At 36.9% G+C, this 27,446-nt stretch overlaps 1 protein-coding gene across 1 annotated transcript in view; it reads left to right on the forward strand.

The window, feature by feature from the left end:
* Positions 1 to 13,243: 13,243 nt before the first annotated feature.
* Ndae1 (Na[+]-driven anion exchanger 1) overlaps positions 13,244 to 27,446 on the forward strand; it is a 518,135-nt gene continuing 503,932 nt past the window's right edge. The window contains exon 1 of the mRNA XM_081758609.1: positions 13,244 to 13,296. Coding sequence (XP_081614735.1) covers positions 13,259 to 13,296 — 38 coding nt within the window. The 5' untranslated portion in view covers positions 13,244 to 13,258. The remainder of the gene's footprint in view (positions 13,297 to 27,446) is intronic.

Below are 27,446 nucleotides of genomic sequence, written 5' to 3' on the forward strand. Positions count from 1 at the left end.
AACGATATTTCACTTTTTAACATATCTATATATGATTTCAATCAATTTTATGATTACTGAGGAATTGTTACTTGATTACTGATATTATTTAGAACGGAAAATTTTCAGGAAAAATGTAGAATAAAATTTTCCACCTCACATCACGGCTAAACAAAGATGTAGGAATAAGTGGAGTGTTTTTACAAATCGGAAAATTTTCCGTTTCAAAGTTTCCCGGAAAATTTTCATCACTGTACATGAGAGAGAATTTTTCGATTCATGAAAAATTGTTCCACTTGTTCCTACATAGTACTGAAAATTGTCTAAGCTATGAAAATTTTTACATTCTTTAAACGATATTTCACTTTTTAACATATCTATATATGATTTCAATCAATTTTATGAATACTGACGAATTGTTACTTGATCACTGATATTTGTTAAGAACGGAAAACTTTCCGGAAAAATATAGAGGAAAATTTTCCACCTCACATCACGGCTAAACAACGATGTAGGAATAAGTGGAGCATGTTTTTATGAATCGGAAAATTTTCCAGAAAAATATAGAAGAAAATTTTCCACCTCACATCTCGACTAAACAACGATGTAGGAATAAGTGGAGTATGTTTTTATGAATCGGAAAATTTTCCGGAAAAGTTTCATCACTGTTTGCACACGTCGCCGACAATATCGGTGGAAGCCCCGACAATATCGTTGCCGGTGATGAGCGAAGTAAGCGACACACACACACAAAAAAAATCTTCTCCATATATGAAAATAAATAAAAAAAATAATAATTGGGAAAATTATTTTTTAAAACAAGGACTACAAAAACTGTTCTGAAGAGGTGTGGAGGACGGTACAAAACTTAAAAAAATAGCCCTATGCCTAAACATGTTTAGATTTAACAGTGCCGTTTTAAACATACTATTTTCGTTTCGATGAGAATTGATGCTGATGTATATTTCAAATATTTTAGTTTTAATTTTTGTTGGAACACTGTTGCATATTGTATGTATGTTATTTTGTTTTCCACGCAATTAACATTAATGTCATAGATTAAATGATAAGATTCGAATTAGTAATTCTGTTTTACATTGCTCCATACATACACTGGCGCAAATCCCGGGGAGATGAAGGGGACATGTCCCCTCCAATCTTGGAACTGGGGAGATTGTCCCCCCCAATAATCCGATTTGAAATGTGTTTTTTGGGAAAGAAATTTGATTGTGTCCGATCGCCAGAAAGGAAACTGAGATGAAATTAATGTCCACTCAGAATAAGCCTCAAATCTGCCCGCCTCCCAATGCTGAAGACAACTCTGTTCCCCTGATCCTCCACAGCATTGTTTCTCGACTACAGAAATAGTTTGAACATCGCTATATATATAATATGGGAACGATCTTTACACGCCCCCCCCCCCCCAATGTTGAAGACAGATTTGCGCTGTTGCATACATACCTGTCGTTTCTCGTTTCTTTCTGTCCAATCCTGGGCAAGGCTTGCATAAACTTTTCGCCATGCTTTTTGCTTTTCAATTCTGTCCTTGAAAGAGTCTGTTATCTTATCCCATATGCAAGGTCTATATTCCACAAGTTCAATAAGGGTTAAAATATCGAATGGAAAAATTCCTGCCATCTCTAAAAATCTAAGCAAAACTAGAAATATACGAATGCAATAATACACAACCTTATCATTCAGTCACTGTAGCTAAACTGCAGAACTCTATCAGGGGGTCGATCCCGGTACAAAGGGGAGAGGGAATACTTGGATACATAGCTTTGGTCTCTGTTTTCAATTGCCATTACACAATTTATTTTTAAAAAGGGGGGATTTGGGATAGTTTTGGAAATGAGAGAAAAAATCTGCAACAAGTGAAGCATGATGTCACATCCCTATTGTTGAGATCACAATCAAGAAAATGCCAAATGAGTAACTTGTACTTGGAGCTTTGGAAAGAGTGTTTGATTGTGCTGGTTTCGTTTCAAAATAATAATAATTCTACTTTGACTTATCAACAAATATTCTTTTCAATCATTGCTTATTGAGTGGAACCGGGAAAAGTGATCTGCACACAATTCTCATTAAAATAAAAGAAAGTAATAATAATCAGGATTTTTTCCATATGCTTATGTTCACAGTGTATCAAACTTTGAAAATTACGCTTAAATTAATTTCCAGAATGTATTAAAATTTAAAAGCATTAATAAATTAAAAAATATACCATCAAAGAGTGTGTGTGTGAGAGAGAGAGAAAAAGAACAAAAATTTAAAAAAAAGAGTGGAAAATAATAAAGAAATTGGTTATCTAAATTTCCTATATTCTATTTGGTAATAGCTATTTAGAGGGAAACCAGTACTCTTCAGACTTCCCACATTTTATATTTATTTAATAAAGGGAATTAGCTACTCCAAAACAGAGACTGTAAAATAATAATCTGTTCCGAAGTTGTTTATAAGACAAGATAATAATAATAATATTATACAATTGTAATAGAAAAAATGGAAACAACGAAATTCCAAAGACAAAAAACGAAACAAAAATACACAGCGCCTTGTTACTCACTCTCTTCATCTAACCCGCTAGCCGGTCGACATTATCGGTGGCGTGTGCATCCAATCATTAGAAAACATTGCCCCCAACAAAATCCGTGTCGGCGATACCGCCGACAGTATCGGGGGCTTGGCCGACAGCATCTGCGTGTCGGAGGATCGGCCGATAATATCGGTGGCGTGTGCAAGCTACGATTTGGATACATTGAAGTCGATTTCACCGCCGACATTATCGGTGCTTCCACCGATATTATCGTTGCCGTGTGCAAACGCAGTAACACTGGTGCAAATGAAATCTTTAGTTTTACGTCCCACGATTATGCCGGTTAGGCTAAAGAAGAGAGTGACGATGAGAAATGAATGAATTGGTGGAATGAAAGTGTGGGAGAACGTTGGAGTAACCTGAGCATAATGTTGCCCACCACAAAACTACTTTGGCGGGGTTTGAACCAGGGACCCCATACAGCAGAGGTGAACGCTCTACCACTGAGCCACCGCGCCCCCTACTGGTGCGAATGAAGTAGAGGTATTTGGTTCGAGCTAATGTGTTTGACGTCACTGAACTGGGGGTTTTAGCTTGGAGGTTATGATGGTTTGTTTCGTTTTCTTTTATGGGTATAAAATTACTAAAACAAGGTCTTTGATCTCTTTCTTGATGATCTATTGCATTATGAATTAGTAGACCCCAGTAATAGTATGAATTAGTATTAGTATTAATATGAAAATTCGAAAACTTTGGAGCTCCTCCGTGGCTAAGCGGTTAGCGTATGCGCCTTTAGGAGCTCATGTGGTTCGGATTCCACGTTAATTAGTAGGTTCTATTCTTGCTGCTGAACGGGACGTTAAACTCAAAATCAACTCAACTCGAAAACTTTGGAAGGAATACTTAACTTTTGGTTAAGGTTTAGTTTTTATTCATGGAACTTATGGGACTCGAACCACGATATTCAATTGTCAAAAAGTGTGTCTGGGAAAGCATACATTTATTTGAGACGCATAAAAGAGGAGGAGGGGCGATCCCGAACCTTGGTAGTACCTCTTAAATAACAACAATAATTTATATTGTATTCGTTTGTGGATTAAATAAAACTGCTGGAAAGATTTAAAAAGCTTCTTTGTCCATTGACTTATAATCATATGTTGAAAAGGAAACATCAACTATATCGTGTTACATATGCTTACGTATTCGTTGTCACAGTATTGTTGGCATTGTTTGTTCAAACAAGTACGGTGTTTAATTGTCAAATAGTGTGTAATGGTTTACTTTGAAAAGATATATTCATTCTTTGAGAAGGAGAATTCATTCACTACACTATAACCTTTTATCACTGTTATATATACAAATGGTGATCAGAAAAATGGAAACACCTGTAGTTGGCAACACGTCAGATGTATGGGTTGGCAGTGGTGTCGTGGCGTCCGCAGCGCCGGACCGCTGGTGGTGGTGTGTTAGGTTGGTCTCCATACTACGTCAAGCGCAGTGGAACAGCAGTGTTCAGTGGCTGCAGCAGACGAAGGTAGTGTAAAATGGGAGACCTCTCAGATTTTCAAAGAGGGCAAATTGTTGGTGCGCGGTTATGTGTAGTGAGTGTGACGGCAGTGGCTACTGTGTTAGGTGTGTCACGTGGGACAGTGTCGAAGGTGATGACGGCCTACACAACACACGGGAAAACCACATCGGGGAAGCAGAACACTGGGCGGAATAAAATCATAAGTGACAGGTCACGCCGGGTATTAAAGCGCATTGTCACGCAGAACCGTCGTGCCACTGCGGAGCAAGTGGCGAAGGAACTCAATCAGCACCTCCCCCACCCTGTTTCGACAATCACAGACCGCCGCGAATTACATGACATGAACTTACGGAGTCGTATTGCACGTGCCAAACCGTTCATCAGGGACCATAACGCTTTCGCACACCGCAAATGGTGCCGCGACCATGAAACTTGGACCGTTGAGGACTGGAAACGTGTGATATGGTCGGATGAGTCATCCTTCACCCTATTCCCAACAACGGGCCATGTTTATGTGTGGAGAACGCCCAAAGAAGCTTATGATCTGCAGTGTCTCCGCCCAACTGTGAAACATGGCGGCGGCTCGGTGATGCTGTGGGCCGCCATATCATTGTTTTCATTGGGTCCTGTGGTCACACTTAGAGGACGAATCACTGCCAACGATTATGTCGCAATTTTAGGAGACCACTTCCATCCTATGGTCCGGATGTTGTTCCCGGACAATGACGCCATCTTCCAGGATGATAATGCACCCATTCACACACAGCTGGCGTTGTTGCAGCGAGGTTTGAGGAACATCGGGATGAAGTTCAACACCTCCCCTGGCCCGCCCAATCCCCAGATGTCAACATAATTGAACACCTGTGGTCCGTCTTGGAAACACGACTCCGGCGACAATTTCCACCTCCATCCTCTCTCACAGAACTGGCCGACGCCCTGCACGAGGAATGGTGTAAAATTCCACTTGCTAGCATTCACGACCTCTATGCCTCCATCCCACGTCGCATCAAGGTTGTTCTGAAGGCGAAAGGTGGCCCGACACCATATTAATCTGGTACATTGCACTTTCGTTCAGGTGTTTCCATCTTTGTGATCACTATCTGTATATGGAAGCTTATAAATGGGGTTTCACTACAGATACTTTTCACACACCATTAATGCACTTGGGGAATTAGAACTGTGGTATTAATATCGGAGTGATTCTACAAAGTAATATGGTTGCTGCTGCAAAAAGTCCTTGGAGGTCGACGTTAGTCTTCAGCATAAGTATATAGACAGTCACCAAAAATGGAATGGAAATATTGGAGGGCGCGTTTACAACTAAGACGCACTAGGTATGTGAACCTGGGATTTCACTGATAGGGGCTAGCCATAACTAGGTCAGTAGTAGAAAATGGATCGATTTGGAACAGTATTGGCCAGCATTGGCCAACTCAGGAGCCCCTGGGAAATTGAACACCTTACACCGTGAACCCACGGTCTTTTACTACCTTCATTTTAGGGGTGAATTTTTTCCCTTTTATGAGCACTTTTTAGGGGGTGTACTCGTTCTCTTTTATGAGCATATTTTAAGGGGTGAACTCGTTCCCTTTTATGAGCATATTTTCCAACCCCTATTTTAATTACGAACACATAGCAGAGCAGATAATATATAAGATTACGAACACACAGCAGAGCAGATAACACATAAGAGTACGTAACATAACAAGGGTGTACTCGTTCTCTTTTATGAGCATATTTTCCAACCCCTATTTTAATTACGAACACATAGCAGAGCAGATAATATATAAGACTACGTAACACACAGCAGAGCAGATAACACATAAGAGTACGTAACATAACAAGGGTGTATTCGTTCTCTTTTATGAGCATATTTTTCAACCCCTATTTTAACATAGCAGAAAACACATAAGACTACGTAACACACAGCAGAGCAGATAACACATAAGAGTACGTAACATAACAAGGGTGTACTCGTTTCCTTTTACGACCTCCATTTTAAGGGTATACTCGTTTCCTTTTATAAGCATATTTTCCATCCCCTATTTTAACATAGCAGAAACTACGAACACATAGAAGAGTAGATAACACAAGGGTGTATTCGTTCTCTTTTATGATCACTTTTTCAACCCCTATTTAAACATAGCAGAGCTAATACAAGAGTATGGCTTATTTTCCAACCCCTATTTTAACATAGCAGAGCTAATACAAGAGTATGGCTTATTTTCCAACCCCTATTTTAACATAGCAGAGAATACATAATATTCATTCCCCTACGAACACATATAAGAGCATAAGACTATGTAACATAGCAAGGGTGTATTCATTCCCTTTTATGATCTCTTTTTCAACCCCTATTTGAACATAGCAGATAGTACATAAGACTATTTAACATAGCAGGGCTGTACTCAGTTCAACCCCTATTTTAACATAGCAGAAATTACGAACACATAGCAGAGCAGATAATACATAAGATTCATTCCCTTTTATGAGCATTTTTAGGGGTGTATTTGTTCTCTTTTATAACCATTTTTTCCACCCCTTATTTTACCATAGCAGAAATTACACTGAGACTACGAGCACACAGCAGAGCAGAGAATACATGATTCATTCCCTTTTAAGGGGTGTACTCGTTCTCTTTTATGATCACTTTTTCAACCCTTATTTTACCATAGCAGATAAAACATAGCAGGGATGTATTCATTCCCTTTTATGAGCATATTTTTAGGGGTGGACTCGTTCCCTTTTATGAGCATATTTTCCAACCCCTATTCTAACACAGCAACAAACTAGAGAATAATGGGGATGTACTTGTTCCCTTTTTTAACCCCTATTTCCCACAGAGGCTACGGACATAGGAGATTACATAGCAAAGAATTCTTTTTACCTGGGTCTTATAGTTTATGTGGGATACGCCCTTTCTATGATAATTTTAACCGATTTGGATGAAACTCGGCATATGGGGGTTTTCGGACATGCTAATTACGAATAACATATTTATTTTTACCTGGGTCTTATAGTTTATGTGGGATACGCCCTTTCTATGACAATTTTAACTGATTTGGATGAAACTCGCCATATGGGGGTTTTCGACCATGCTGATTACGAATATCATATTTATTTTTACCTAGATTTTATAGTTTATGTAGGATACGCCCTTTGTATGACACTTAAAACCCAATAACTCGAAAACGGAGCCACATATTGAGGTGCTGTTTCCAAATCTAGTAATTGGTCATCAACCAGTGCAAGTTCCAAAATAATGATCATCGAGGTCAAAGGTCAACATACTTAAAACCTAATAACTCGAAAATGGATCCACATACTGAGGTGGTGTTTCCACATTTAGTAATTGGTCATCAACTACTACAAGTTTCAAAAATAATGACCATCGAGGTCAAAGGTCAAAATACTTAAAACCTAATAACTCGAAAACGAAGCTAAATATTGAGATGCTGTTTCCACATTTAGTAATTGGTCATCAACTACTACAAGTTCCAAAAATAATTACCATCGAGGTCAAAGATCAAAATACTTAAAACCCAATAACTCGAAAACGGAGTCACATACTGAGGTGCTGTTTCCAAATCTAGTAATACGTCATTAACTACTACATGTTCCAAAAGTACTGACGGTCGAGGTCAAAGGTTAAATATTTAAGCCTTAATAACGTTAAACAAAGCCTTGGATAAATTTGTGTAACCTATTCAGTTTTGTACCAAGCAGAGAGAAGTGAAGAATGAATAAATATGACTGGCTTACTTCGAGAAAGAAAGCAAAGATATGCCATTTTAACTATTTAAATTCAATTTGTACCAACGAGAAATGCCATTTTAACTAGCTCAGAATTTACATAACTTTTGAACTACTGAAATGTTCTATTTTTGTATCAATCAGAAAAAAACAAAGAAGGATCATTTTAACAAGTTCATAATTTCTGTAACGAAAGAATAATTTCGATGTTCTCCTTTTTTATACCAACGAGAAAAAATGAACTAGCTGAATATACGAAAGAATAAATTTAAGTGACCTATTCAATTTTATACCAATGATAAATGCCATTTTAACTAGCTCAGAATTTTACTACTCAAATAAACAATGGAGTATTTAGTTTTATACCACCGAGAAAAAACAAAGAATATTGTACCATTTTGGAGTATTCAAATTAACAAAGGACTTATAATTTGTGTCAACTCTAAAAAGAACCATTTTAACTAGCTGAGTATTTTATACCATTTTGTATTATTTCAACAAACAAAAGGAAAAAGCAAAAAAGGATCATTTTAACTAGTCTAATAAACGAAGGCATAAATATGAGTGTACTACTCAAATAAACAAAAGAACAAAATTGTACTAACCAGAAAAAAAGCGAAGAAGGCCCATTTTAACTAACTGAGAATTTCTGTACCTTTTTGTACTATTTAAACAAACGATGGAATAAATTTGAGTGGCCTGTTTTTTGTACTAAACAGAAAAATCGAAGAAGGTACCTTTGCACTAGTCCAATGAACGAAAGAACAAATTTGAGTGTTCTACTTTTTATACCAAACATAGAACCATTTTAGCTAACTGAGTATTTTATACCATTTTGTACTACTCAAATAAACGAAAGAATAAAATTGTAATAACCATTTTAACTAGCTCAAACACAATTTTAACTAGCGCAGAATTTCTGTACCTTTTTGGGTTATTCAAATAAATGCAAAAATTAATTTGAATGGACTAACAAGAAAGAAAGCAAAGATATGCCATATTAACTATTTAAATAAACAAAGAGATAATTTAAGTGATCTATTCCATTTTGTACCCATGCTCATAAAAGGGAACGAGTCCACCCCTAAAAATATGCTCATAAAAGGGAATGAATACATCCCTGCTATGTTTTATCTGCTATGGTAAAATAAGGGTTGAAAAAGTGATCATAAAAGAGAACGAGTACACCCTTGTTATGTTACGTACTCTTATGTGTTATCTGCTCTGCTGTGTGTTCGTAATCTTATATATTATCTGCTCTGCTATGTGTTCGTAATTAAAATAGGGGTTGGAAAATATGCTCATAAAAGGGAACGAGTTCACCCCTTAAAATATGCTCATAAAAGAGAACGAGTACACCCCCTAAAAAGTGCTCATAAAAGGGAAAAAATTCACCCCTAAAATGAAGGTCGTAAAAGACCGTGGGTTCACGGTGTAAGGTGTTCAATTTTCCAGGGGCTCCTGAGTTGGCCAATGCTGGCCAATACTGTTCCAGATCGATCCATTTTCTACTACTTAGGTCCTTGACTGGCTAACAACGTATGCCCCTTAGCACAACATTTTACTTGATGCCCGATGCAACGTACGTGGTTGGTGCTCACAGTTACGGAGTAAGACTCCTCGAACTTAGAGGTTCGAGATACGAGCTGCATTGATCGCCTGATCAATGTTGGCAGTTCATTCTCAAAAGCACTCAGATTAAATCACCTGTATGTACATGTAAATCGAATAAAAAAATAATTAACGTTAGTTTTACTCCACTGGCCACGACACACTAGACATTGCGATAACTTGATTGTGGGAACATTCAGATAACGAACTGGTAAAGAGATGTGGCTGGCGTCGTTCTGGCGCTCAAACACCTGGTGTGCTCTGGATCGCAGTATTTCCATAAATGATAGGAAGATATACTTAATTCAGTTCCAAATAACTATAGAACAGGGGGAAATACTGAGAACTTTCGTCGCTCACTAAAATGTTCTCATCACAAAGCAACTTTATATATATATATATATATATATATATATATATATATATATATATATATATATATATATGAATAAACGATAAAGACTTCTTTGTTCTGTTGCGTTGGAAGAAAAACAGTTCCTATCGAAGAAAGAACTTATTGCGTCGCAGAGTAAAGTATAAATCGAAAAATAATTACTGTCTTTACGAAATATACATAGCGTCCACAAAAAATACTTCTATAACCTTGTCACGGCTATACTGGTAGCCAGTTTGATAGCCAGTTTGACAGTCACACACACACACACACACACACACACACACATATATATATATATATATATATATATATATATATATATATATATATATATATATATATATATATATATATATCGCTTTATTTTGACTTGTAGAATATGCCCTATGGTTCGTGGGCGCCATTTTTAGAACATCCTATATATAATAAGATTTATTTACAATATCTGGACATAAATCTTTTAAGCACTGAGTGCGTAGAGATTTTAAATACGAAATATGTCGAAAATGACCAAAAATGGAGTTAAATCCCCTGTATACTAAGCGCCCCATTTGTGCATCCAGTGTCGTCTAACATGAAGACATATCTTCTCTAGATGCCTACAGGCAAAGATGTGGTGCATTTTATGTAATTCACCACTGTAACCACCCCCAGTGATGGTTTCGCCTCGATCAAGAAAGGCATGATGGATGAACCCCACCTTAGGTTACCCTACCAGCGACAGCTTCCAGAGATTTCAGAACCCGCACTCGACTTTGATCAAGATCCGACCACTGTCTTGACCATTTGTAATTATTGCAGTGGATCCATTTCTCATGGAATCCGATGCAGGAAACTGTCCCGGGTATTCCTTACTTTACTGAATAGAGAAGGACATACCTCCAGACGGCGATTCTTGTAGTGCGATGTAAACTCATGTAGCACCCATGAATCCAACTTTTTCACTTTACTGATTGCATAGAGCCGCCAAACAGTAGTACGTTGTATGTCTAACTCGTCTGCAATAGCACTAATACATTTCCATGAATCCGCTTCCACAGTGTTCTTAAGGAGCTCACCTAAACATGATGTTGAGCGAGCTCCTTCGTGGCAAAGTGGTTAGCGTACGCGTCTTTAGCGTGGGAGACTTGGGTTCGATTCCCGGCGGAAGCTCATGTTGTACGGATTACACTTTAATCAAGTAGGTCCACCTCTCATATAGCCTTGGTGCTGAACAGGACGTTAAACTCAAAATCAACTCAACAAATGATGTTGATCGGTGCCCATAGGGCTCGTTTTGCAATGCTGTCACCGGGACGGAATAAGGCAAACCATCAGCGGATAATTCGTTCAAAAATTCGCCATTCCTGACTCAAATGTACAAACTGTTAACGCTTTTTGCAACTTACTGTGCAGAGTGTTCCAGTTTGAAATCGTAGAGAAAACTCACTCGCAATTGTATGTTAGTCATAGTCCACTTTCACGCGACCCCGTTCAACAATGCATTATCGCCAGGTTATCTAGGTACCCAAGCCTCTTTACTGGGCATATAGAGTTTGTAATGTTAGGCGTGTGAACTTAGTTCATCCCTGCGTTGTGTTGCTAAGGTGTGTTTCCCATCAGACGTCAGTTGGGCATTTCATTCGCACCAAATTAATATATTTTATTTTTTTAATTTTTTATGTACATTCATCCCTCGTTTTAATGACTAAAAGGGGGCACTAGCGATCCGATGTTGCCGATTTTCCGTTAAGTTCTTGCACTAAGTCTGCAGTGGTTAATATCCAGAATTACATTACGAAAGAAAGAGGAATGATACAATACTGTACTTTTAATCAGACACACGATCTCATTTGACAGTTTTAAATACATATAGTAGTAGGCTAGACTGTAAATGACGGGGCCACGGTGGCTAAGTGGTAGAGCGCTTACCTCTGGTGCATGGGGTCCCTAGTTCGATTCCTGACCAAGTAAGTTTGTGGTGGACAACATCGTGTCTGTGGGTTTTCTCGAGATACTCCTTCCACTTTCTGATTCTACCAATTACATCCATCATCTATCATTTGCCTTAATCATTGTCTCCCTTAGCCTAAAAGGCATAATGGTGGAATGTTAAGCTGAAAGATTTAGGCTATAAAGATACATTAATACAATGAATTCAACATTTTTAGTTTTAAAAAATCAAGACCCAAACTGAATCGGTTGCTTCAGATTTTGTCGGTTGCTTCTGAAATCCATTAAATCGAGGTTAGTAAAACCAGGGGATGAGTGTAATAAAACACTCGTGTGTGTATCTATATCTATCTATCTACATATCTGTATCTATCTATCAATATCTATATCTATATCTATCTATCTATCTATCTATCTATCTATCTATCTATCTATCTAGATATAGATATAGATTTATAGATATAGATATAGATATAGATATAGATATAGATATAGATATAGATATAGATACAACTACCAAGCCCTCTTTTATATTTTTAGAGTAACACATTTGAAAACTGGCGTAATAACTCATCTACACTCTGCACCTCTTTTATTAATGCTTTTCAAGAGAGAAATAATTTGTACACTACAGCATGGATACCGTTTCTTCCCCTCGCCGTATTTCAAGTTTTACCGACTTTACGAAAGCAACGACCTTAACCTATATGAACTGGAAAAATAATGCAGAAAAAATAGCGCTTGAAGAAAATTGTCGCTTGTTGCATTGCTGTAATGAATTTTCCATCAAGTCAACTAACTAGATGTAAAGAAGGGTGCGCATAAAAGGGAAACGCTGTTACCTAATTTGATACATTTTTTTAAAAAACAAAAATAAAAGTCTAGTTTTTCTGTTTTCTCCTGAAAGCGAAATGAAATGAAAACCAAAATGGTATAAACTTGATCATAAGCAAATGGTATGCAAATGAGATCATTGGTGAAAGGAAACCGGCCTAGTCTTGAGAGATAATGAACTGCAGTAAATTGGAGGGAATAAATAGCCTCCAGTGTTCAACATGGAAAAGGTGTTATATATATTACATAACTATATACATTGCGTCTTTTTTTATATGCTCTTTTATTTACTTTATTGTTTTTCGTCAGGATGAGGTAATTTGTGTTCATAAAAATGGAGAAAGATATATTTTCAGTCAGATAAATCTAAAAGCAAAACCATAAGCGATATAAGTGGCGCTGCGATTCTTTTTTTTAGGTCGGCGTACAGCAAAACCAGAATATTTACGTCAAATGCCGCTAGTACTAATATCACATTTCCCCACCCACTAAGTTATTTTTTCCTTACGTTCTAATTGAGCTACTTTCTGAATACGATAACCAATGGATTTTGTTGATTGTTCTTGAACTAGTGTTTCGTGCAGCCGTCGAGGTTTCTTGTTCATGAGCTACATTCGTGGTGGTATCTCTGATCGATTGTCATTAAGAAGTGTATAGAGTGTGGATATTGTCTTAATTTAAAAAAAAAATGTCATTTCGGAAGAAGCTAAAGGCTAGTTTTAAGAGGTAAGTTATGTTGCATTATATGTTTTCTTTTCTGTGTAACTCATGCCGTTTCTCCTATATTTGGATCACTAATAAGAGAGACTCAAGCTTTATACATTTTTAGTTTGTCGGTTTTTGCTTACCCTGCAAAACGTTATCTAGTACTAAACGGATATACATATATTTCATGTATATAGTATTGATTAAATTGGTTTGATTTGATTTTAACATTATTTTTCACCACCAAGGCTATATGTGATGGGATCCGAACCATATGTGAGTGTGTATTCGAAATAGTGTCCACTAAAAATCGTACCAGGGACAATGGGCACAGAATGGACACGTGTTAGCCATTCAGCCACGAACAGGTGCTATAAAGCTTTCAGTATTGGCTACACGTTTATACTTATTAAGGTGGATCACTAGGTGTTCTCGGTGCTATGCTAAATGCTGCTTGATTAGTGCGGCGTTGCCAGATAGTGTCGAGTGTTTACAGATGCCAGATAATAAAGGGAATAATCATGGAATTCTGCTTGGATACTTACTGGAGAAATTATTTTTCGACCCTACCGCGATTCCTCTTCTCTAACTGCAACGCTAGAATCAAGGAATTTTCTTATTGTACTACTACAGTAAACGTATAAATTTGGTGACAATGCATTATGGCATTCTGCGCAAGTTTCGTCTCAAAATCTATTTCCTTAAATGTAAATTCATATTTAAATAAAATATGAAACATAACACGAGAAACGGTCCAACAATACATCTATTTCGTGATAAGATTGTTACTTTAAAATGCTTTACACACGCAAATAAACATTTCATGAAACGGAGCACTTGTAGTAAGATCTAACAGCAAGTGCCATCTTGTGTGCTGATTGTAAAATGAACCAAATATTTTCTTTTATTTGTTATATTTTTCGATATCAGGAGATATAACCAAATGAATCAGTGTCTTGTGCTGTAGCTGGAACAATACTCTATCTTATAGTACAATATGTCTCGTATGTAAAGTTTCATTGCGCAGTAGTTAAGGGAATGAGCTCAAATATGTACTGATTTCCGGGTGGTGATCCACCTTAAGATGACGCCGTGGGAGTTACAGACTGTCAGGACCGGATTAAGGTGGGGGCTTAGTTGGGTTGTAGCCTCGGGCCTCCACGTATACAGGGGCCTCTACTCAGTGGCGGATCTAGCCCGGGGCCGGGGCGGCTTAGGCTCCCCAGTTTTCTGAGTGACAAAAATAATTTATTTTTTGAAGTTTATAGTAAACTCATGATATACCTATCACAGACTGGATTCTGACAGCCCCCCCCCCCCAGTTTTTACCTTCTAGATCCGCCTCTGCCTCTACTGTGATCAAAATCTCAACTGGCTATCTAAAAGGAATTATAAAATACAATCATATTCCGTTAACTTTCCTACTGTACTTTCACAGGAAAGTATTAGGTGAAGTTAGTAGGGAGCACATATTTTTTTCTAGCTCCGGGTCTCCAGATGGGTTAATCCAATCCTGCAGACTGTACTCTGCTGGTACGTCCGTCCGTCACTCCAAGATGTCACACTTGAACGACAGCGATTTTTTTAAAATTCTGTTTTTAGCAATAGACAACCAAAGGGATTATCTCAGCCGAGTTCGTTAATGGAATCAATCCATTAACATCTTTAAGAGTAAAAGTGACGTTAAAAAATTATGTATATCCATATCCCGTTTAAAATCTATAATATTCCCTGGCCTTTATGTAACCTGCAGAGTAGCAAAAAATGTGTTGGTTGCCTATAACAAAAGGAGGTGGAATCACCTGATTCTCTTTACTGTTCTCAGCAGCGTTTATATTCACTCAAATGAAGATTTGCTGGTAGTTACAGAGTTATTCATATTTATTGTTCCTTTACCGTACCAAAGCGGCAACTATAACGAAATAATAATAATAATAATAATAATAATAATAATAATAATAATAATAATAATTATTATTATTATTATTATTATTATTATTATTATTATTATTATTATTATTATTATTATTATTATTAATTGAAGTTTAGAACTTCCTTAAGTATCATTTGCAAGCTAGATATTTTCCCATTAGGTCGTCAATGTCGGGGTAGATTTTAAGAGAGTATTGTCGTTTCCTGAGATTTTAGACTCTACAACATGCAATTTTATAATTAGAAAACTAGATCAGTTTAATTGTAAAAAGTAAAGAAGAAAATAAAAATACCGTACCAGTAACAAACAAAAACTTTCTGAATTACTTTCTTGTCTTAAAAAAAAAAAAACTTGTCACATCTTAATCAGCCGTTTAAATTATACGTGACCATTTTTTTGCTATGCCACGATAGTGAAAATCAGTTTTGCTCTTTGTCACGTTTCCGGGTAGTTCTTTGTAAAGTTGTTACACAAGGGTAATTCAAGCCGTGAAGCAAAGAATCGGTGTTTCTAGTTATGTATCATCATATTTAACTATTACACTGGTGGATGAAGATCTCTTCAACTTATAACCAGGTTACTAGCTTATAACTATCTTTCTTTTGGGATTTCCCATTTTCTCCGTAGCGCTTTTTAATTTCGCCAACCAATTTGTTTTATGGTGCTTCCTAGGTCGTTCTTACTCCTTTGTATCCAATCAGGTTAGGTTGTTTTTTTCTCGCCGATCATAATTTGTTTTGGCAAGTCCGGCTTATTGTAATTTCAGTACCTCTATTTTCTAGATAGTCTTCATATCTGTCTCTTCGTACATATTATTGATGGATGTACTTTTTTTCTGTCGTGTGAGTTCGTGCTTAAGACGGTGAATGTCTTATTTATTTAGTTCTTCCATTACTTTTGCTTCAGCTAAATGTCATTTTGCTTTTTAATGAGACAATTCCTTCCGAATACACTCGATTGCCGTTCATAAAATGTTTTTGTTCCATGTATACATAAAGATATTCATCAACTTTTTTTTCCTTCACCTTCTTGCGAATTTGTTGAGTACCAACTTCCACTTCCACAAGTATGCCTTATGTTTCAAATTTAACTCTTCTACAGGGTGATCGAAAAGTCACGCACGTCAAAGCACAAACTACAAGATATACGTACAGTCAGGACCAGGGACGTACGCAGGGGATGAGTCCCGGAGGTCTTGATCCCCTGACGCTCCTAAACCCCGACTTTTCTGTAATTTTAGTCACTTTTCGGGGGCAATTTTACAAATTTGAATATAGTTTACCCTCATATTGAATTTGGATACCCCGAAAAACTTTGGATTCCCGAAAAGAGAATTCTGCGTATATCCAGGGTCAGGACAATATTTAACATTCTTATTGCCCCTCAATAAATACCGGTATGGAAAATAAAAGACAGTGAATGAATAATCAATATTTATGCACAAAGTGGATAACTTTCAGTTAACAAAATAATTAGTTGATTTCATTACTTGCCAATATGGTGTCACTGCTGAAGAAAAGTATAAAGAAAACTGTCCCGAGAGATTTTGACGCCTCGGATTATGGCTCATGTTGGTCCATACGTAAATACGACGTACGCACAATACTGTTTCGGATGAGTTACTGCATTTGTTTTGCAAAGTCTCTGGTGTTATGTCTACATGGTATTAAATGGCAAATGGGATGTTCGGAGCAGAGACATGAGTGGTTTTTTGGTCACTTTACAAAGTTGACAGAATAGTAGGCCTATAAATCAGTAGATGTAGTTCATTTGCCGTTTTGTTTTGTTACTGTATACAATTTTTGTGAGGAAATTGAAACTTCAGAAAAATGCCATACAAAGTGCAGTAATTTGGTCCGACTCAATCATGACCACACTCTCAACGTCAGAGAGAAATGCAAATTTTCAGATGATTCAAGCAGCCACGACATCGACTACTCCATCGATTGCTTCATCAGATTTCACCCTGCAAACGATCTCTCGTCAAACTGGAATTTTTCCCTACCAGAATTCGGAGGAAGACGACCACCAGTCCAATGCTGACGATGATTCATCACTCTAGTTAACCAAGAGAACCAAACGGAAGGCTTAAAAAAAGTTAATTCCTACGTATGTCAAGTTTGGACGACAAACAAGACCAAATAGAAACTCATTCAACTCCAAAGATACCAGAACAGCAGATTGCTTCTACTTGGATCTATATTTACGACTGTCTACATTTAGTTGAGGATATGCACTTACTCAATTAAATTGCACTAAATGTAAAGAGACTTTCATTTATTTCTTCTATTTATGAAGGGGTACCTTAAAATATAATATAAACTAACAGAGGACTTTGCAGCAATTCAAGACATCTGCAGTACGAACAAACTGCAATTTGCTACAGAAGTGAATAAATATGCTGAAATATTAAAGGTAGTAATCATGAACTTGCCTGTAAGTACCTCTGTTAAGAATATTTTTTCCAAGTTTCAAACTCTAGATTGTCTAGTACAGAAAGTAGTGCAAATCACAAGAATGGTAAGGAAGCAGAGAAAGATCGGAATCATCTCTCACTATGCTAGGTTACATTAGACAAATCCTTACAAACTGCCTTAATTCACTTGCACTGTAAAACTCATATTGAGCCTTATCAGAAAAAACAATATCTAGGTATAGTGTTACAAGTGTCAGCGCCAGGGTCAGTCCCAGGCAACATGCCAGGCTAGCACTCGATGCATTAAATGAAGACCCACTGGTTGTATGAATACGGAAAGGTGATAAGGAAAATCCATCTCACTATGTCAATTGCAAGTGGAACTACCCGGGAAACTATACTGAGTACCCGCGCATACAACAGATGATTACTATCAAAGAACAGAGGAAAAAAACAAACTTCCAGCTTAGTGGAAGATCAACGTAACACCTCATTTTAATCAACGCAAAAAGTTGTCTCTACATCATCATATACAAAGGAGGCCATAGCTTCACACCAGAAGCAGTCTCCACTTTTGCTAAATCATAATGCCGAACCCATCCTCAATCTCTTCAAGGAATTTATTTAGATGCTAAAAACCTTTTCCATGGGCGTGCCAGCCGGGGGGGATGAGGGGGACGCGTCCCCCCCAGAAATTTTCTAGGAGGGGATCGTTCCCCCCAGAAAATTGTATAGCAGGAATGGGAACGTCGATTGTCAATGAATAATTCCTGGAATTGAAAGGAATTACAGTTTCATTGAAGAAAACTCTGTAACAATTACCAGGGAATATAAATGAAGTGTAGAAAGTAGCGACACTGTAGGTATTAGCTACGTCGAAAACTACCACAAAGCGTGCACACATTCATTTGCAGCAAAAAGAAAATTTTGAAATATCTATATATTAAAATGCTACGTTTATATGTTTGTAGTCAAGAAACGTTTATATGTTTGTGGCAAATTCTTTTAACAATCATATCTCGGAAACTACAAGCTCTGGAAAGATGCCGTTTTCATTGGTCGATTGCAAATTTTGTGAAGATTGTTGAGTTATAATTGAATACTTTTTTAAATGGACGTTATTTCTTTATTACATTTTTTAGGAGTACGCGGAAGTATTGAAAATTTAAAAAGTAAAGCATAATATCTCAACAAGTTATACATCCCAACACCGCACATTTGTATACGAGGTTAGTATATCTCTCCGACATTTGTTTCATGGTCAAATGATAATGAAAAATGAAGCATAACTATTTCTCCAGTATAAGATGAATCTTTATTGTTTGGAGTGTTTGGCCCAATGAACACCATATAGCCTAACACTGATATAATAATTAATTGTGTGTGTGAGGTAGTATCTTTATGAAAATAGATTCTAATTGAAAGTACGCAATTCTTAGTGTGTGTTTTCATTTTGAACAGCTACAGCTTTGTGAAAGATTTACAACTTGGTTCCAAGGCAAAAATATTTCGAATTTGACTTAGTACTTATCAAAAGTTTCACGCTCAGTTTCAAATATTTCTGCCTTGAGATTTTATCTTTAGTCTTCCAAGAAAGCGGTAGCGGCAAGAAAAAAAAAGTCGCTTTCTAAGGATCTAAAAAGATTCCTTTCCCTCTAGACTTATAGCATTACAAAGAGAAAAGAGAAAATGTGGAATGATTTTTTTTTTTTTTAATTTAATATACCGACGACTCTTGCTGTATTGGCTTCGTGGAAAAATACCACCATTATTGTGCCAACCTCGACAATCGATGGAAGACTTACAACACTGTTTAGCTTCGGAAATATAACTCAAAACCTGCTTAAAAAGATCTTTTTCTTCGTGTGCGGGTAGCGTAGCTCTCTTTGCGTGTTCTTTCTAATGTATTGTTGAACTTGGTCAACTGGGCTATGCGCAAGTGCGCCACTGTTTTTGAACGGACATGTTTTGCAGCGTGTTTCCTCCAACAGTAACGTTATTTAGACAGCTGTTTGTGTGTGTTACTGTGAATATAATGTTGATATGAAGTTTTTCATTTCTTGTTTCTGTTTAGTGTTGTTTTATTGTTTGAAATGGATCAATTTGTCATAAGAAAAAGGAAAGAAGACAGCACGTGGGCCAAAGCAGTACCATTGTTGAAGAAAAGAAGAGAAAAATTAATTCAAATAATAGTTCAGCTGATGGACAACATCCTGAAACTGACAATGGAAATTCAAATCTTGTATTGGTCACCATCACCATTAGTGTCTATAGAAAAAAACCTCTCAATCTCCACGTCTAGCAAGTGGTTCAGATTTTCCCCACCCTTCGAACCTTTCAAAGCCCAATTAGACTTTAGTGTTACCTACAAATTTTGCACAACAGTCCCTTAAAAGTTCGAACATTGAAATTTGTGCCAACTTGGTTACTTCCGTGGCTGCACGTCGATCCAAACAAAATTAACGTCATTTTCTGTTTTTACTGTGCGGTCATCTTGATTTTTTTTTTTTTAACTTCTTACTAAAACCATGGAAGACGATTTCTCTACTGTAGGATTTTGCAACTGGAAGAAGGCTAAAGAGAAATTAAGTATACACGAAACTTCAGAATGCCATAAACTGGCTGTACTGAGCTACACGCAGAGAAAAAAATCCAATAGAAAACCAATTAAACAAATTTTAGATGAACAACTGAAAGCCAGGAAATTCCTGGGGGAAAATGTAATCTCAAGTATACGTTATCTTGCAAGACAAGGACTCGCATTTAGAGAACATGACTCCCGGTTCAGGAATTTATTTCAGTTGATGAGCCTTTGCTCTGAAGATTTTCCACAATTGAAGAGCCGGATAAAGGGAAACATGAAGAGATGTAATTTCATGGATGTTAAAATCCAGAACGAAATCTCGAAACCATGGGCCAAGAAATTTTTTTCATATATGTAACAAAATCAAATTTCAAAACCCTCCTCTGTTCTCTATCGTGTCTGATGGTTCCCGTGATGTGAATGGCGAAGAACAATTAAGTATTTGTGCCAGGTGAGTTGATGAAGATCTCTGTTCTCATGAAAGTTTTCTTGTGTTCTACAGTATATCAAAAAACTACTGGTGAGTTTATAGCTTCAATTATTCTGGATGAGATGGTGAGACTCCAGCTTTCAATTGTTCAACTCAGTGGATAAGTTTATGATGGCTCTGGAAATACGAGTGATGGCTCTGGAATTATTGGCCCACCTATTATATGTAAACAGCAACTTCTTGCTTTGTATGTACATTGTGGAGCTCACAGTGCTAATCTTGTGATTAAGGGTGTCTGTAGTGCATCAGAAGTAGTGAGAAACTCTTTGCAGTGGGTGCACGAACTATGAGTACTGTTTTTGCAGTAACTGAAGTCAAGATTTTCTGCTCTAATCGAGGCTCATGCTTGTGGTCTCGTCTTAAACATTGTAAACATTAAATCCTTGTGTCCCACTAGGTGAATTTGTAGACTTAGTCTAATAACGGGAGTTGTTTAACATTATGAAGAAATTCTCTCTACGTTGCAAAAGATGAAGACTGATGGAATTGTCAACACATCTTCAGGATCAGCAGCTGGGGTTTTGTGGCTTTTTGAAGAAGGATCTACGTTTCTTGGGCTCATATGGCTAGAAATATTATTAGAGGTTGGAGCTTTTTAACAGGACACTTAAAGACCCAATTTCAGTGTCAAAATAGGAAACAATACAAATCATAAATGAAAATATGAACTTGAATAATATGCTTAGTCACTGATCATAAGTTCATTGTACTGTCATGAAACCTACAAATTAATATAATCACCCTGGAAATCCCATTAATTATAATATTGTCAACAGTACCATAAATAGGATTGTTTGTGTCGCTGGAATAGAACCTGATAGGATTTATCTATCCTAAATTGCAGCACTTTAATTCATGTTATGTGACATTTTGAAAATTAAGGGGGTGGGGTGCAATGACATCCGCCTTTCTTTAAATTTGGTCCACAATGTTGAGTGAAAGGTACTGTTCCCTCCAGAAAATTTTAGGTGGGCACGCCTATGCCTTTTCTATACCTTATACGCTTCAAAAAATAACAATACGCGTTCCACGGATCAAGGAGAAAAATACATTCATGAAATTTTCCATTTTCAGGAACTTCTTGTCGACATAATGAGCAATTCTAAAAGACCAAATCAAGCTTTTTAAAAAGTTAAACGTTGTCTTGACAGAACCAATCCAGTATAAGTGATATCAAGACAATTCCACACGACGCAACATCATTGGCTACCGTATCCAGTTATTCAGCAATCTAGAGTTACTCATATATGCGACAAGCAGCAGTTTGCTATTCTCTCATCTCATCCATCGTTGGGAAGCTGCTGTGATCAGAAGTTGTTTAACGCAGTCTAAGAAAAATGGGTAATAACAAGCAATCCTCCATAAATAAAATTTAAAAAAACTCAAAAGATAGACCTATTATCGACTTTCAACACTAGAAGATGCGATGAACGCAGAATTGAAACGAAATAAGAAGACTAAAATAGGTTCCTGACAAACGACAGCTTCGCCTATAGCTAATACTGGGAAGAGTAAACAAAAGATTTGCAAAATCCTTTCTTTTAGTAACTTCTCACTGATACGGATAGCATATTAAATAGATGGAAAAATTTCTTTGACGATTTGCTGAACACGTAGCCACAAACTAAAGTGCGTGAAGAAAAGGAGGTACACACCGCAGAACCGTATGTACCAAAACCCAACCGAATAGAAGTAGAAGCCGCTATAAAGAAATTAAAGAAACACAAATCTCCGGGTGTAGACGAAATTTCAGCTGAGTTAATTTTAGCTGGAGGCGAAAAATTGTGGAACAAGATACACAAACTCATTCTCCTTATCTGGAAAAAGGAAGAATTCACAAGAATAGAAAAAAATCAATCATTGTTCCAATTCACAAGAAAGGCTACAAAATTGACTGTAATAATTATCGCGGCATTTCTCTTCTGTCAACATCCTATAAAATCCTTTAAAACATTCTATTATCAAGATTGACCCCATACGCAGATGAAATTATTGGAGATGATTAGTGCGGCGATTTAGACGAAATCGATCAACTATCGACCAAATAATTACCATTCGCCAAATACTCGAAAAGAAGTGGAAATACAATACCTCGGTACATCAACTATTTATTGATTTTAGAAAAGCTTACGACTCGGTTAGGAGATAAACATTATACAACGTTGTTACAGAACTTGAAATACCGAGAAAGCTAATTGGATTAATTAAGATATGTTTAAATGAATCCCAAAGTAAAGTCCGGGTAGGAAAATTTTTGTCCACGAGCTTTCACGTCGAAAATGGCCTGAAACAAAGAGATGCGTTGCCGCCATTATTGTTCAACTTCGTTCTGGAATACGCTATAAGGAAAATCAAAGATAGCAACCAGGGCCTAGAGTTGAACGGTATTCACCAGGTTATGGCATATGCGGATGATGTAAATTTAATAGGGGATGACAGGAGAACAATAGAAAGTCTCTGGTGTTATGTCTACATGGTATTAAATGGCAAATGGGATGTTCGGAGCAGAGACATGAGTGGTTTTTTGGTCACTTTACAAAGTTGACAGAATAGTAGGCCTATAAATCAGTAGATGTAGTTCATTTGCCGTTTTGTTTTGTTACTGTATACAATTTTTGTGAGGAAATTGAAACTTCAGAAAAATGCCATACAAAGTACAGTAATTTGGTCCGACTCAATCATGACCACACTCTCGACGTCAGAGAGAAATGCAAATTTTCAGATGATTCAAGCAGCCACGACATCGACTACTCCATCGATTGCTTCATCAGATTTCACCCTGCAAACGATCTCTCGTCAAACTGGAATTTTTCCCTACCAGAATTCGGAGGAAGACGACCACCAGTCCAATGCTGACGATGATTCATCACTCTAGTTAACCAAGAGAACCAAACGGAAGGCTTAAAAAAAGTTAATTCCTACGTATGTCAAGTTTGGACGACAAACAAGACCAAATAGAAACTCATTCAACTCCAAAGATACCAGAACAGCAGATTGCTTCTACTTGGATCTATATTTACGACTGTCTACATTTAGTTGAGGATATGCACTTACTCAATTAAATTGCACTAAATGTAAAGAGACTTTCATTTATTTCTTCTATTTATGAAGGGGTACCTTAAAATATAATATAAACTAACAGAGGACTTTGCAGCAATTCAAGACATCTGCAGTACGAACAAACTGCAATTTGCTACAGAAGTGAATAAATATGCTGAAATATTAAAGGTAGTAATCATGAACTTGCCTGTAAGTACCTCTGTTAAGAATATTTTTTCCAAGTTTCAAACTCTAGATTGTCTAGTACAGAAAGTAGTGCAAATCACAAGAATGGTAAGGAAGCAGAGAAAGATCGGAATCATCTCTCACTATGCTAGGTTACATTAGACAAATCCTTACAAACTGCCTTAATTCACTTGCACTGTAAAACTCATATTGAGCCTTATCAGAAAAAACAATATCTAGGTATAGTGTTACAAGTGTCAGCGCCAGGGTCAGTCCCAGGCAACATGCCAGGCTAGCACTCGATGCATTAAATGAAGACCCACTGGTTGTATGAATACGGAAAGGTGATAAGGAAAATCCATCTCACTATGTCAATTGCAAGTGGAACTACCCGGGAAACTATACTGAGTACCCGCGCATACAACAGATGATTACTATCAAAGAACAGAGGAAAAAAACAAACTTCCAGCTTAGTGGAAGATCAACGTAACACCTCATTTTAATCAACGCAAAAAGTTGTCTCTACATCATCATATACAAAGGAGGCCATAGCTTCACACCAGAAGCAGTCTCCACTTTTGCTAAATCATAATGCCGAACCCATCCTCAATCTCTTCAAGGAATTTATTTAGATGCTAAAAACCTTTTCCATGGGCGTGCCAGCCGGGGGGGATGAGGGGGACGCGTCCCCCCAGAAATTTTCTAGGAGGGGATTGTCCCCCCCCCAGAAAATTGTATAGCAGGAATGGGAACGTCGATTGTCAATGAATAATTCCTGGAATTGAAAGGAATTACAGTTTCATTGAAGAAAACTCTGTAACAATTACCAGGGAATATAAATGAAGTGTAGAAAGTAGCGACACTGTAGGTATTAGCTACGTCGAAAACTACCACAAAGCGTGCACACATTCATTTGCAGCAAAAAGAAAATTTTGAAATATCTATATATTAAAATGCTACGTTTATATGTTTGTAGTCAAGAAACGTTTATATGTTTGTGGCAAATTCTTTTAACAATCATATCTCGGAAACTACAAGCTCTGGAAAGATGCCGTTTTCATTGGTCGATTGCAAATTTTGTGAAGATTGTTGAGTTATAATTGAATACTTTTTTAAATGGACGTTATTTCTTTATTACATTTTTTAGGAGTACGCGGAAGTATTGAAAATTTAAAAAGTAAAGCATAATATCTCAACAAGTTATACATCCCAACACCGCACATTTGTATACGAGGTTAGTATATCTCTCCGACATTTGTTTCATGGTCAAATGATAATGAAAAATGAAGCATAACTATTTCTCCAGTATAAGATGAATCTTTATTGTTTGGAGTGTTTGGCCCAATGAACACCATATAGCCTAACACTGATATTATAATTAATTGTGTGTGTGAGGTAGTATCTTTATGAAAATAGATTCTAATTGAAAGTACGCAATTCTTAGTGTGTGTTTTCATTTTGAACAGCTACAACTTTGTGAAAGATTTACAACTTGGTTCCAAGGCAAAAATATTTCGAATTTGACTTAGTACTTATCAAAAGTTTCACGCTCAGTTTCAAATATTTCTGCCTTGAGATTTTATCTTTAGTCTTCCAAGAAAGCGGTAGCGGCAAGAAAAAAAAAAGTCGCTTTCTAAGGATCTAAAAAGATTCCTTTCCCTCTAGACTTATAGCATTACAAAGAGAAAAGAGAAAATGTGGAATGATTTTTTTTTTTTTTTTTTTTAATTTAATATACCGACGACTCTTGCTGTATTGGCTTCGTGGAAAAATACCACCATTATTGTGCCAACCTCGACAATCGATGGAAGACTTACAACACTGTTTAGCTTCGGAAATATAACTCAAAACCTGCTTAAAAAGATCTTTTTCTTCGTGTGCGGGTAGCGTAGCTCTCTTTGCGTGTTCTTTCTAATGTATTGTTGAACTTGGTCAACTGGGCTATGCGCAAGTGCGCCACTGTTTTTGAACGGACATGTTTTGCAGCGTGTTTCCTCCAACAGTAACGTTATTTAGACAGCTGTTTGTGTGTGTTACTGTGAATATAATGTTGATATGAAGTTTTTCATTTCTTGTTTCTGTTTAGTGTTGTTTTATTGTTTGAAATGGATCAATTTGTCATAAGAAAAAGGAAAGAAGACAGCACGTGGGCCAAAGCAGTACCATTGTTGAAGAAAAGAAGAGAAAAATTAATTCAAATAATAGTTCAGCTGATGGACAACATCCTGAAACTGACAATGGAAATTCAAATCTTGTATTGGTCACCATCACCATTAGTGTCTATAGAAAAAAACCTCTCAATCTCCACGTCTAGCAAGTGGTTCAGATTTTCCCCACCCTTCGAACCTTTCAAAGCCCAATTAGACTTTAGTGTTACCTACAAATTTTGCACAACAGTCCCTTAAAAGTTCGAACATTGAAATTTGTGCCAACTTGGTTACTTCCGTGGCTGCACGTCGATCCAAACAAAATTAACGTCATTTTCTGTTTTTACTGTGCGGTCATCTTGATTTTTTTTTTTTTTTTTTTTAACTTCTTACTAAAACCATGGAAGACGATTTCTCTACTGTAGGATTTTGCAACTGGAAGAAGGCTAAAGAGAAATTAAGTATACACGAAACTTCAGAATGCCATAAACTGGCTGTACTGAGCTACACGCAGAGAAAAAAATCCAATAGAAAACCAATTAAACAAATTTTAGATGAACAACTGAAAGCCAGGAAATTCCTGGGGGAAAATGTAATCTCAAGTATACGTTATCTTGCAAGACAAGGACTCGCATTTAGAGAACATGACTCCCGGTTCAGGAATTTATTTCAGTTGATGAGCCTTTGCTCTGAAGATTTTCCACAATTGAAGAGCCGGATAAAGGGAAACATGAAGAGATGTAATTTCATGGATGTTAAAATCCAGAACGAAATCTCGAAACCATGGGCCAAGAAATTTTTTTCATATATGTAACAAAATCAAATTTCAAAACCCTCCTCTGTTCTCTATCGTGTCTGATGGTTCCCGTGATGTGAATGGCGAAGAACAATTAAGTATTTGTGCCAGGTGAGTTGATGAAGATCTCTGTTCTCATGAAAGTTTTCTTGTGTTCTACAGTATATCAAAAAACTACTGGTGAGTTTATAGCTTCAATTATTCTGGATGAGATGGTGAGACTCCAGCTTTCAATTGTTCAACTCAGTGGATAAGTTTATGATGGCTCTGGAAATACGAGTGATGGCTCTGGAATTATTGGCCCACCTATTATATGTAAACAGCAACTTCTTGCTTTGTATGTACATTGTGGAGCTCACAGTGCTAATCTTGTGATTAAGGGTGTCTGTAGTGCATCAGAAGTAGTGAGAAACTCTTTGCAGTGGGTGCACGAACTATGAGTACTGTTTTTGCAGTAACTGAAGTCAAGATTTTCTGCTCTAATCGAGGCTCATGCTTGTGGTCTCGTCTTAAACATTGTAAACATTAAATCCTTGTGTCCCACTAGGTGAATTTGTAGACTTAGTCTAATAACGGGAGT

Source organism: Thermobia domestica, chromosome 1 (assembly GCF_964235325.1).
Source record: "Thermobia domestica chromosome 1, izTheDome1.hap1.1, whole genome shotgun sequence".
In the NCBI taxonomy this organism is placed as follows: Eukaryota; Metazoa; Arthropoda; class Insecta; order Zygentoma; family Lepismatidae; genus Thermobia; species Thermobia domestica.